Here is a 12,910-nt window from a genome sequence, read left to right as displayed (position 1 = left end):
TAAATAAAAAATAACATGCATTTTGTATGATCCCTCTTATTTTGGTAAAATACTTAACATTGTGTAGATTCTTTAAGGTGTATGTAAACTTTTGACTTCAACTGTATTAATACTACAATAGTTCACATTATTACTGTTCTTACTGTATTTTTAATTATAAAAATGCAGGCTTTGTAAGCATAAAATTACCCACAAACACACAGAGTGTTTTTAACACAAAAATGCTGAAATCATGTAGGAGCAGCTATGAGACATCTTAGCTCTGACAAACCCAGAGGTGATCCAGCATGACAAATCCACATTTGGGCCTGCAAAATGAAAACAGCAAGGATTCATAATGAGCAGGTGAAAACCTGTTTGGAAATGTAGTCAACACAGGCTTGTTATATTTAAATGTGTCACCCTTGTCATAGCTTCCATTTAAAGTGCTTGGAAACGAAACCAGATTTCGCAAACTTTTTGATGAGATCTTTTAGAGTAGGCCTACCTGTTATGCATGGCTGAATGCCTCCGGAGTTTAAATATTAATCGAAGTCAAAATCTCCACTGGCTAATTAAAAAGATAATCAGCAACACAAAAAATGACATGATGAAAACCCATTAGTTTTTGGTTAAATTTAGAGCATGCTTTCATGACACCAGTTGTCTAGAGATTCATTGACCCAAACTAGAATGGCCTGTTTCTGTGATTTTATCCTTTTCTTGAGTTTCACGTATGATTGTGTTTATTTCAGGACAAAGTTTGTGATCAGCGATGAACTGGTCGGGACTGGAGACCCTTCTTAGCGGGGTCAATAAATATTCAACAGTGTTTGGTCGAGTGTGGCTGTCGGTGGTGTTTGTGTTTCGCGTTCTGGTGTTTGTGGTGGCGGCTCAACGGGTTTGGGGCGACGAGAGCAAAGACTTCGTGTGCAACACCAAGCAGCCCGGCTGCAGCAACGTCTGCTATGACAACACATTCCCCATCTCTCACATCCGTCTGTGGGCCTTACAGCTCATCTTTGTCACCTGTCCGTCACTCCTGGTCGTAGCCCACGTCACATACAGGGAGGAAAAAGACAAGAAGTACACTGCCAACCACGAGGGCATGCATTTATACGCCAACCCCGGAAAAAAGCGTGGAGGTCTTTGGTGGACTTACCTGTTAAGCTTGATCTTTAAAGCCACGGTTGATGCTGCCTTTCTCTATATTCTTCATCATATATATCAAGGCTATGATCTCCCTCGCCTCACAAAGTGCTCGCTGGATCCTTGTCCGAATACGGTGGATTGTTTCATCTCCCGTCCCACAGAGAAGAAAATCTTCACTTACTTCATGGTGGCCTCTTCTGCTCTCTGCATCTTCATGTGTATCTGCGAAATGGTTTATCTCATTGGAAAGCGCATACTGAAATACTCCACAATGCGAGAAGCACCACGGCAACAATCTAAAAGACTAGACCCGACGCTCTCCAGCTGCCAAAACTTGAGTTCACAAAAACTAAAAGACAGCAAAATGGACACTGCTATGCAGTGTGTTGCCAAACATTTACAACCTTAGTGAGTTCAAGATATGGGATATACAAAGCCCTCTTCTCCTTCATCCAAAATGATAGCAAACAAATAAAAATAAACTTAGTTAGTACAGACCTTACGTTATGTTAAATATGTAAGTTAAACAGAGTAATAAAAATATTTTTATAAAATATATTTTTTTTATTATTGTGCTGTCAAATCGATTTATCACAATCGCATCCAAAAAGAAAGTTTGTGTACTTACATACTTATAATATATGTGTGTGTGTGTGCTGTGGATGCGATTATTCGTGATTCATCGCAATTAATCGATTTGACAACACTATTTTTATTATCAAGATGTGGTAGCAAGGATTTTCACTATATTTATGTTTTTTAGAATTTAAATGCACTTCAGAACTTTAAAATGCCAAATGTATTTGAAAATAGGGAAGAAATCTGGGTGAGGCGAGCTTGCTATCAGTGTCAACTGGCATGCAAATATGGTATCGACCTCAAAATTTACATGTTTCCAGCACTACCATGCATTTTAAAGTTTTGTTTCATGATTTTTTTTTTGTATTTGTATTCAGTGTACATAGAATATAAATTAAAATTTCATTTAGGTCTATATGTTGCCTTGGTTTCATTGATTTTATGGAATCGACAGGATGTACAGTTGAAGTCAAACGTTTGCATACACCTTGCAGAATCTGCAAAATGTTCATTATTTGACCGAAAAAAGAGGATTATACAAAATGCATGTTATTTTTTATTTGGTACTACTGACCTTCATAAGATATTTTACAGAAAAGACATTTACGTATAGTCCTCAAGATAAAATACTTGAATTTATAAAAAATGACCCTGTTTAAAAGTTTACATACACTTGATTCTTAATTCTGTGTCACTGAATGATCCACAGGTTTTTTTTAGTGATAGTTGTTTATGAGTTCCTTGTTTGACCTGAACAGTTGAACTGCCCACTGTTCCTCAGAAAAGTCCCATAAATTCTTTGGTTTTCCAGCATTTTTGTGCATTTGAACCATCTTTTCACTCTAAGGGACTCACATGCAACTATTACAGAAGGTTCAAATGCTTACAGATGCTCCAGCAGGAAAAAAAAAATGCATTAAGAGCTGGGGGTGTAGTGTAAGTACAGAAGATACTTACATGTTTCTCGGGGGACAAAATAAGTGAAATTTACCCTGATCTTCAAATTCAAAAGTCCCCCCCCCCCCCCCCCCAATGCATCAATTTTCCTTCTGGAGCATCAGTGAGCGTTTGAACCTTCTGTGATAGTTGCATTTTAGTCCCTCAGTTCTTCTCAGTGTGAAAAGATAGATCTCAAAGTCATACAGTCATTGCTGGAAGTGGTTCAATTACACAAAAATGCTGAAAAAAAGAATTTTTTTCACTTGAAGGATCTTCACTAAAAAAACAACCAAACAAAAAACAGCTGCGGGTCATTAAGGTAACAACGCAGTATTACGAATCAAGTGTATGTAAATTTTTGAACGGGGGTCATTTTTATAAATTCAACTATTCTTTTCTCTTGTGGGCTACTATAAATGTAATGGTGCCTTTCCTTCCCTCTAAGAAATCTAGCATGGTTTCAGAAGACTTGGAACCTAGTGAGAACCACTTTTATGATCCGTTTCTTGTAGTTTGACATTCCCACTTTCACTGTATGGAAAAAAAACTGCTTTGATATTTACCTGAACTCATTCCACTGAATAAAGAAAAAAACAAGTAAAGGAGGAAAGAATTACATTTTTGAGTATCTGTTCCTTTAAAATGACTTCCATTAAGGCCAAATATGCCACATTAAGTCTCAGTTTCAAACGCTCTCTGAATCTTTCAGTCCGTATTTCTGTCAGCCTACACTGCTTTTTAAAAATAAAATCTTTTAGCACACGGTGCCCAGTGCACTTTCATTTACATGTTACATAAGAAGCACCTCTTGATCTTTTGCCTTCAGCAACCAATGATTACATCCCTCCTACCTTTTCCATCTCACTCACACACCACACACTAATATATCACACTACATACGGAGGGCAACAAAAAAAATATTTAGTGTATATTTATTTGAACGTGTTTCAATGATAACGTGAGAACAAAGCGTGAATCCTTCATCCTATAAGCATTTTAACCGACCTGAACAATTTCCAAGCACTGGAACATCGCGAACCGGCAGATAATCTTTCAGTCTTCAGCACATTGACTAGAAAGAATACAGCAAATGTCCTAATGTATGATTCACTCACTCTGTGCTGCTCCTCCTACACATGTGCCCTGGCTTCGGCTCAAATGCACACAGCAAACAATCCATCCCACTCGCAAACACACACCACGGACTCATACACATTCAGCTATATTCCTTCTCTACTGTAAAACAATGGTATATAATCTGAATTGTGTGCCATTCAGAATTCTATTGAGAATCATATTCAATTCCCAAATTTAAACTGAATTTAGATTAAAGGCGACATATGAAAAATGACTTTTTCTGTGTTTAAGTGCTATAAACGGGTCCTTTGTGTGTCTACCAACCTAGAAAACGTGAAAAAGGACAACCCAGATAAGCGTTTCTTTGCAAGCATGTGAATAAAGGAGCCGCTCGAATTTCGGTCCCTCGTGATGTAGAAAGGGGATCTTATTATAATATTTCCGCCACTTAATCTGTGCGTTTCCACCATAGACTGTAAAAAAGATGGACAACGCATCTCCGCTTCATTCCATTATAGAAAAGTGAAGCCAATACATCTCAATATGGCCGCTGCCATCTTGGGGGAAATTACGTCATTTGGAGCCAGATTCTGCGCGGTAGAGATTCATTTGGAGCCAGAGTCTGCGCAGCAGTGTCATGAGGCGGAGCCGCGGTATCAAAATCCCGCCCAAACTCCCGTAGACCTAATTGCAAGATCACAATCATGACACCACACCCCGTTTTTATAGCATTAAATACCTAAAAGCAAACTTATTAGAAAAACGAACACCTGAACATGAATCTGCATTATAAGAACTATCTCACATGATGAAAACCATCTTTGGAAAAAAAAAAATTATTTGAAGTGTAATTCGATTATTTATTTTGGCTCACGTCCCATTAGGTTACATGGAGAGGGCGGGGTTTATGACCTATACTGCAGCCAGCCACCGGGGGCAATCGAAATATTTTGGCTTCACTTTTCAGGACTCGTACGGCACTTGGTTTCCACCCACGGCGCCGCCATTTTGTTTTCACAAATGACAACAGCATAGCATGTTAACGGTTTTATCGTTGGCTGCATAGATGAGCATAGAACACTATTTAGAGTCCCAGCCTTAGAGGAGACAAGAAAACAGTGGATTTATTGATTTATTTACTGTATATTACACTCCTGCCACCCTTTACATACATAACTGACTGTTTTTGTAACTCATGCATGTTTTTAACATAAACTTGTGTGTATTTGACAGTTAAAGCGCAGTAAGACATGAAAGAGAACTTGGTTTAGTACTCACATGTTGTGTGACAGCCGCTTTCTGTGTGCGTGCTTCGGATGTGTGCTCTCAGAAAACCTTATATCAAAAGTTTAAACTATTATGGTTTAAAACGCATGATTTCTGCACTGTATGGATGTTAATCAAAACCAAACAGATGTTTTTTTGCCAGAGTATCTAAGATATGAGCTGTAAAGGTGTGGCTCTATTCTGGAAAAAGGGGCAGAGAGCAGCAGCTCATTTGCATTTAAAGAGCATTGCACAAAAACTGCGTATTTCTGCTTTCACTCAAAATAATATTTCTGCGTATAATATATTGCATATTTCTGCATTTTCAAAATAATATAATAAATGATCTGTGGCATATTTTAAGATGAAACTTCACAGACACATTCTGGAGGCACCTATATATAGACTTATATTACGTCTTGTAAAAAGGGGCATAATAAGTCTCCTTTAAATTAGCAAACAGAAACAGACTGTAAGTTTAATATTAGTTGAAGGAAATAGCATTTGACAATACATATTGGATATTTCCAGAAACATAATAATTAAATAACATAATTATTCCAATATTTCGTAGAGAAATTCGTATGTATAGATGTTTTGGGAAAGACTTTTTCAGCTGCATTGTTGCAAATAATTATTTTAAATAAATGCTTTCTTTTGAACTTTATATTCTTAAAAATAATGCTTTTCACAAAAATATTGAGCAGCATAACTGGTTTTAACAGTGACAGTAATAAGAAATATTGCTTATAATCAGCATATACAATCATTTCTGAAGGATAACGTGACACTGAAAAAATTATTTAAAAAAAAAATTAAATAAAAAAAAATTATATTATAAATAAAAAAATATATTATAAAAAAAAATATTACTGTAATATTGAACAAATAAATGCTGCTTTGGAAAGTATAATATGTGACCCTGGACCACAAAACCAGCTCTAAGTAGCCTGGGTATATTTGTAGCAAAACCATTGTGTGGGTCAAAAAAAATTTTTATGGAAAAAATCATTAGCATATTATGTAAAGATCATGTTCCATAAAGATATTTTGTAAATGTCCTACCATAAAAATATCAAAACTTAATTTTTGGTTAATAATATGCATTGCAACAAATTTGCAGAACAAATTTTTAAATATTTTTAATTTCAGATTCCAAATTTTCAAATTGTTGTATCTTAGCCAAAAATTGACCTATCCTAAGAAGCCATACATCAATGGAAAGGCCTTTATATTATGTATAAATCTCATTTATTTTTTTTAAATAAATGACCTTTATGGTTTTGTGGTCCAAGGTCACAAATTCTTACCAACTGCATACATTTGAACAGTAGTGTCCAAGCACTAAATTATACAACAAACATTATATAAACAATATATAACTTGGTCCATTGACCATGGTGAAAGAACATGTCATTTCCAAGAATGCTTTAGTTTACCCCCAAATCTTTAAAATGGAACCAAACAACATGAAGCAGCTTACAAGTTTACAAGCAGCTTAGACCAACTTTCTGTTCTTGCCCATTTGTTGTTGTGTAACTGTAACAACATGTTGATTTTCGCTTTATGTAATTCCAATTCAGTGTCCTGTGGGGTCGGGCCAGTTTATTTCAAATATTATGGCTAAGTAGTACATTAGCACACTATTAGCATACTTTTTCTGCTATATAAATATGTGACCCTGAATCACAAAACCAGTCATAAGGGTAAATTTTAGACTGAAAGCTGAATAAATAAGCTTTCCATTGATGTGTGGTTTGTTAGGATAGGACAATATTTGGCCGAGATACTATTGAGAAAATCGCCTTTAAAGTTGTCCTTAGCAATGCATATTACTAATCAAAAATTACGTTTTGATATATTTACGGTAGGAAATGCACAAAATATTTTCATGGAACATGATCTTTACTTAATATCCTAATGATATTTGGCATAAAAGAAACATATCACATATACAGATATATAGAGAGAGTAGTACACTATTAAATAAATTATGATTAGATGAAATTTTGAGTTTTTCCAAACTTGCTAAGAAATCTAGCTCGAGATACCATAGTGCTGGGAATGCATGTCATGCATTGCTGCAGGAAATTCAGTTGAGGCCAAAAGATTTAGGTTGGACCCAGAAACAACAGTGACGTTGTTGATGCATATTATTCATAACAGATGGAACAAAACGAGCCTAATGTAGGCTACCGAGGAACATCGATGGGCGGCAGCAAAATCCCATGCATCCCAGCAGCAAAGACACCAGAAGACAGTGTGTTCGCTGACACTCGACCCACTTATGTATTATCTTGGCACACAATGCATTCGGTTTGGCCTCATTTACACTGAACTAATTAATTTAACTAAAAATAGCCCATGTGGCCCCTACAACACCACCAGAATTTCAGGCTCCTTCACTCTGATCCCAAATAATTCACATGAGAAATCATATATATATATAGGCCATGAGACAGATGGAGCGATGGAAAGGAGGCTAAAGGGGGGTGGAGCCTGAGAAGGCTATCCAAAAGCATGCTAAGTAAACAGCTAAGAAATGTGACAAAAAGAAGACTTCAATCCTCCACATCTCATTTATTGACAACCCAGGCAAAACGCATTTCCTTTGCAAGATGAAACAACACTCCCTGCTGGATTTAAACTTTATAAACTGAGCTAAGCACACACATTTTACTGCATATTAAGCATTATTTGTGCTATAAAATGTGCTCCTTTATTGATGAGGTCAACCTATTTGCTATTCAGAACATTATCACAGTCAGTTCTTTTAAAATTACCTCAGTAACATATAACATTAATTATTGTTATACAGAGCACACGGCATATAGCAAATAGAGTATCTATTACTGACATAATGTTAGTGTGCAATAGATTTTAAGCTCCTATGCTATCTCTGATAGTCATATTGCATCCACGATCACCTATTAATAGCCAGACTTATCATTTAACATAAATACTGGTCAACATAACATTGAAATCAATAAAGCTTTCCACCATAACATAAACTTTAAGAACAAAAATGCAGCTTGAAAGAGAGACTTAAACTGTGCTTCAACAAAACTGCAATCAAGAACACATCCAAATTTTATTGTGAATACTGGTGGATGTTGGAGCCACGACTTGGAAATAATATGTACATTATTAAATAATGAGAAAGAAAGAAAACCGAAAACTAAAATACCTGTTTATGATGTTTAGAATTCTTAAATGGGCTCTAACACAATAGGTTTGCCAGTGCAGTAATAAGAGTTAGGATACAGACTTCACCTCAGTGTGTGTCTCTGCCCCCTGTGTGTACTGTGAGGACACCTCTTCCAGCTCAGCTCTCTCCTGTACAACAATAGCAGCCAACTCCCCAGGCTGGCAGGAAATCTGCTGCGCTTGGTTGCCATGGAGCAGTTTCTCTGCATCTGATTGGTCCTCGCCAAATAGCCCCTGCAGCACCCCCTGCTCTAGCTCCTCCCAGTAGTCCCACGCAGGTTTGGAAGAGTTTGGCTCGGCTTCAGAATCAGTCAGGTCTGAGTCCCAATCGCTATCTCCTCCTACGGCAGAAGCCAGAACAAAGTCCGCCTTAGAACCGCTGTCCTCCGATTCAGAATCATATACCGAATGTCCCTCAGTAACCAGCAGGTGGCAGTCAGGAGCAGCCAAGTAAACAAAACTATCTGTAGAGAGGAAGTCACATTCGTCAGGGTAAGGGCAAGGTTTGGCGAAGGAAGTAGGAGGTGGTGGCTCCTCCAATGCAGGTTTGGTCTTGATGCTTTCTTGTGTGGTTGGGGGTAGCACTGACACTGCCAGGTAGACAAAACTATCTGTGGCAACAAACGGATCTGCATCGCTCTTGACTAATAGCGTTTGTTTATCCTCATGTTTGGAGGGGGACAGCGGTAAAGGCACATCAGTATTCGATGTGTTCACAGTGTTATGAATCTCTTGGGTTTTAGATCTGGTGTCCACTGGTTTCAAGCGTGCTTTTAATTCTGTAGCTTTGGTTGTGATCTCTTTACAAAATGCTTGCCTTCCTAGCTCTATGCTATGAGCTCTCATCCCAGAGGGATCTTTTTTGTTAAAAGTTGCCAGTGTATTCGCTTTCGGAATTGAAGAGTATGTCCCAGTCTTTCTGACATCGACTTTTCCCTCTTCCCCCTGACTAAGAGATGTAATGCTTCCAAGATCTGACATAGCTCTGTCATTATCAGAAGTGATGTCCTCTCTACTGGTCTGGCTAGGATTTGACATGTAGACACCACTCGAGTCTGAATCTAGCGTCAGGTTAGAATCTGGCGACTCGCTATGGCCATATTTGCTTCCCATTTGGGCGTTAATGGTGGCAAGGTCTAAACTAGTTGGGATCTTTTCACGAGCAAGTTTAAGGCTCCCTGGCTGAGTCACAACAACATTACCTTCACATGTTTGTAAACTGTACTGAAATTGTGGTTCGTCATCATCTTGGCTTTCCACTACCTCTCGGTTCATTCGCTCAATCTCCAACATGTCTTCAGCGCCCAGTTCTGAGCTAGTACCTGACGGAGCTTGTGAGCCGCCAAACCCTGATGGAGGGTGTAAAAGAGGCCAGCGCCTTAGAGAGCCAACACTTTGCAAGTCTTCATTCCAAGACTCATCCCAAAGTGAATTAACCATCTCTAAGACAGCCTCCCAGTTCTCTTCTTCACATTCGAGAGTGGTGTTTTCAATGCCTGGCTCAATGCTCTCTGGTATGAGTAGCATTTTTCTCTCTTCTTCGAAAGCTTCCTCAATCACACTCTCAATTTTGGAAGCTTCTGCTTTACGTTCCTCTTGCTCCCGCAGGAGCTTCCACTCTTGTAGAGAGCAATCTTTCAAATCTCTTGTTAATGTAGACTTGCCGAGCTGTCCATCAACATTTCCCTGGTGCTCAGGAAATGGTGAAAGACGTGGAATGGTCTTTTTGTCGGAGACACTTCGGATTAGCAGAGAGGGTAGTGGCGGAAGAATTGGGAGGTTATGTTCTGCACCACCTTGTCTTACTGTCCTCCTTCTTCCGATCAGTCGCCGAGGCCAGGTGGACTCCATTGGCGTTGGGGAAACGGCAGGTCTTTTTGATGTTTGGGAGCGCAGAAGGGGCGTAGTGTCAGTTTCAGTTTCAGGTTCTGGAGTGGTTGGAGGCAGTTCTTTCTCAGGCTCAATGTTCTGGGGTTTGAAAGTCAGAAACAGGTTATCTTTTCCCATGCCCCCATTGTCCCTCATACCTTGGCCAATCTCTATTTTGTCCTGGTCTTCTTGACCACACATCAGGGCACTTACTGATAACTCTGACAGAGGTGGTCTTGGTGAAGATGGGTGTATGGGCAAAGACTGTCTGTTGAACTGCTGATGGTAGGGCAATGGAGAGGGAGAGAAGAACACCGAAGGTGTATGCGTACCAGTGGAGAAAGGGGAACTGGAAAAGGGTGAAATCTGTGGGGAGGTGAAGCTGTTTGGAAAGAAGGCAACTCCTGGATTTAAGTAGGTCTTTTCTCCTGGGGAGAGTTCATATGTTTCTGGGAACTTCGGTGGAGACAAAACCTTCCAGGAGTGCCGGCAGAGGTTGTCCTTCTTGCCACTTTCCTGATGATGTATCCGCTTGTTCATGGATCCGCTTGGAGCAGAGCTGCAGGATACGCTTGGGGATGCCGACCTCACAAATGCTCTCGGTGACTTGCTTAGCTCATCATTTGCCAATTTCAGAGAATCAAAAATGAACCTCTCATCCAGTTTTCGCCCACTGCTGGCTAGTACAGAAGACCTTGTGTCAAACATATCTCCACCTGCTCCCAGAGAACCATTGCTGGAGAAATCAGTTTCTCGACCCCTTCTCGAACCCAGAGTGCTGTGTGCCGAACTGTGGTCGATCTGTTCGTTGATACACATTGTGTCATAAATGGAGCGTTGAGGGATGTACCCATCTTCGTTGTACCCCTCTCTATCATCCCCTTTTTTTGAACAACAAGGGCTCTGCCGTAAGCAGCCGGGACGGCTTAATGGCTTTCCCATTGTGTCACTTCTTGACGATGGCCTTCTATACGACCTCCAGTACAATCCTACAGAAGTCTATAGCATGACATTTCCAGAGCATGTGTACCAGGTCTTCTTAGCAATTACAGGAGACAGACATTTTTGATTTAATCAAAATACTTTACAAAACTTACTGGTCTTCTGGTGATGGCAAGTGGTTAGATACTCAAGAAGTGGCTTCAGTATCTCCACTGAAAATGAAAATTCAAAACGTACAGTTTGACGGCAACATCAAGTGGGAAGGAAGCAACTTTGTGAGTCAGTTAGCTTTACAAATCCATGTAAACAGGGTAGCTTTTCATTTAGAAACTGACATGAAGCTGTATGTATGTCTATCCCCTTCGTTTAGCCAGATATAAGCAGTTCTGTTCCATATTTAGAGCTCCCGTTCTCCTGAGGCAGCATCTTTACACTTCAAAAATGCACAGCATTAGAGCAAGAACTCACTTCTCTATCTCATTCAAATGTGACATAACACTTCTCCATGGTCTCTTTGCCTCTTGCCTCTCTTCATGTTGTTAATCACTGACGTAACTCTAGCAATCAAAGCATCGCAGGATGACAGATGGTTGGTCCAAGTCCCTTGTGCACCGGTGGTCCAGGTGTGTAGAGTGTACAGGAATCCAGGTATCCAGTCTGTATTCCAGCATTATCTTGCAGCTCTCAGACTCTTGTCCTTCGTCACACAGAAACACAGTTGGTTTGATAAATAGCCTCTTATTTCAACACCAACGGCAGCTCTTTCTCTCTTTCTCTCCCTCCTCTCTCTTACTGCCTCACTATCACTCTCTCAGCTCCCTCCCCTGAGTTTTGAGGCTGCTTCAGGGCTTTAGCACTTATCGGGAGCTTAGGACTTTTTTTGCCTCGCTCATTTCATTTCCTTTCAGTCACTTTTATCTCAATTTGGTTTGACCTCTAATAAGATGGCTTAGATTTTCATCAGACGCAATCTGCATTTGCCAATACCCTTGTCTGATCTGTGTAAATAAGAGCCTCTTCTAAATTAAACAGCTTTTAAAAATCAAAGTTTGACATTGTGCATTTTCCAAACGACGATTCAGTCATGCACTGCCAGATTGCCAGTCTTTGTTGTACTTCTCTCTCCCACACACTCTCGAACCCTCTCGAATCACACCTCATCTGCCCGGAGCACGCCCACACACTCTTTTTGAACAGGCAATATAAACGTGATCTGTCCCTGAGATGCGTTATCTTTCTGTCCGCCGTGACCAATTGTACACGTACGAACAATTTGTAGAAGATATAGTGATCAGCATTTGCCCTTTAACGACTGTAGATATAAATAGTTCAGCTGGCTCACTTATATATTGCTCCCCTTACGATAGCCAGGGGATGCTGAAAGTCAGTGCAAGGCTAAATTGAATGTGGGACGTTCAGGTTAAGTCAGACAATAATTGCATTACTAAAAGCAGATGCATATATCCATATAAGTGCTTTTCATATCTGAACTGCATGATTCACAACAGCAGCAGCACATTCAGAATCCAGTGTGAAGCACAAGCAACAGCTCTTGTCTCTGTTACCATGGTAGCGAATGACAATTGGCTTTACATCGTAGGCTGGCGCTGCATCTATCTGTGCAAATATCAGCATAATCATGTGGCTAAACATTGCTTATTTGATTCCCCATTGTTGCCCTGTCAAGGTCCTGTCACTTGAACTAACAAAGCAGGACTGCCCTCTATTGACTGAGACACGACACTTTGACTCCATGAATGCATCACACTCATAAATGTTGCATTAACAGATTTTCTACAAGCGAGACACCTAATTACAGAAACCACGCAAGGTCTTGACTGTCAGAAAAAGTACTTTTTTAAAATATCTGTTTCTTAAAGACCAAGTGAAATCAAAATCG

General features: G+C 39.5%; 1 protein-coding gene across 1 annotated transcript; it reads left to right on the top strand.

Moving 5' to 3' along the window:
• Window positions 1-661: 661 nt before the first annotated feature.
• On the top strand, window positions 662-2,093 carry gjb9a (gap junction protein beta 9a). Its single transcript, XM_073827105.1, has one exon. It carries the CDS (start codon window positions 755-757, stop codon window positions 1,538-1,540), a length of 786 nt encoding a protein of 261 aa, XP_073683206.1. The 5' UTR covers window positions 662-754; the 3' UTR covers window positions 1,541-2,093.
• Window positions 2,094-12,910: the final 10,817 nt, after the last annotated feature.

The sequence above is a fragment of the Garra rufa genome, chromosome 21 (genome assembly GCF_049309525.1).
Source record: "Garra rufa chromosome 21, GarRuf1.0, whole genome shotgun sequence".
Lineage (NCBI taxonomy): Eukaryota > Metazoa > Chordata > Actinopteri > Cypriniformes > Cyprinidae > Garra > Garra rufa.
The sequence above is the reverse complement of the archived record's forward strand: the minus strand, read 5'-3'. Positions and strand labels throughout refer to the sequence as shown.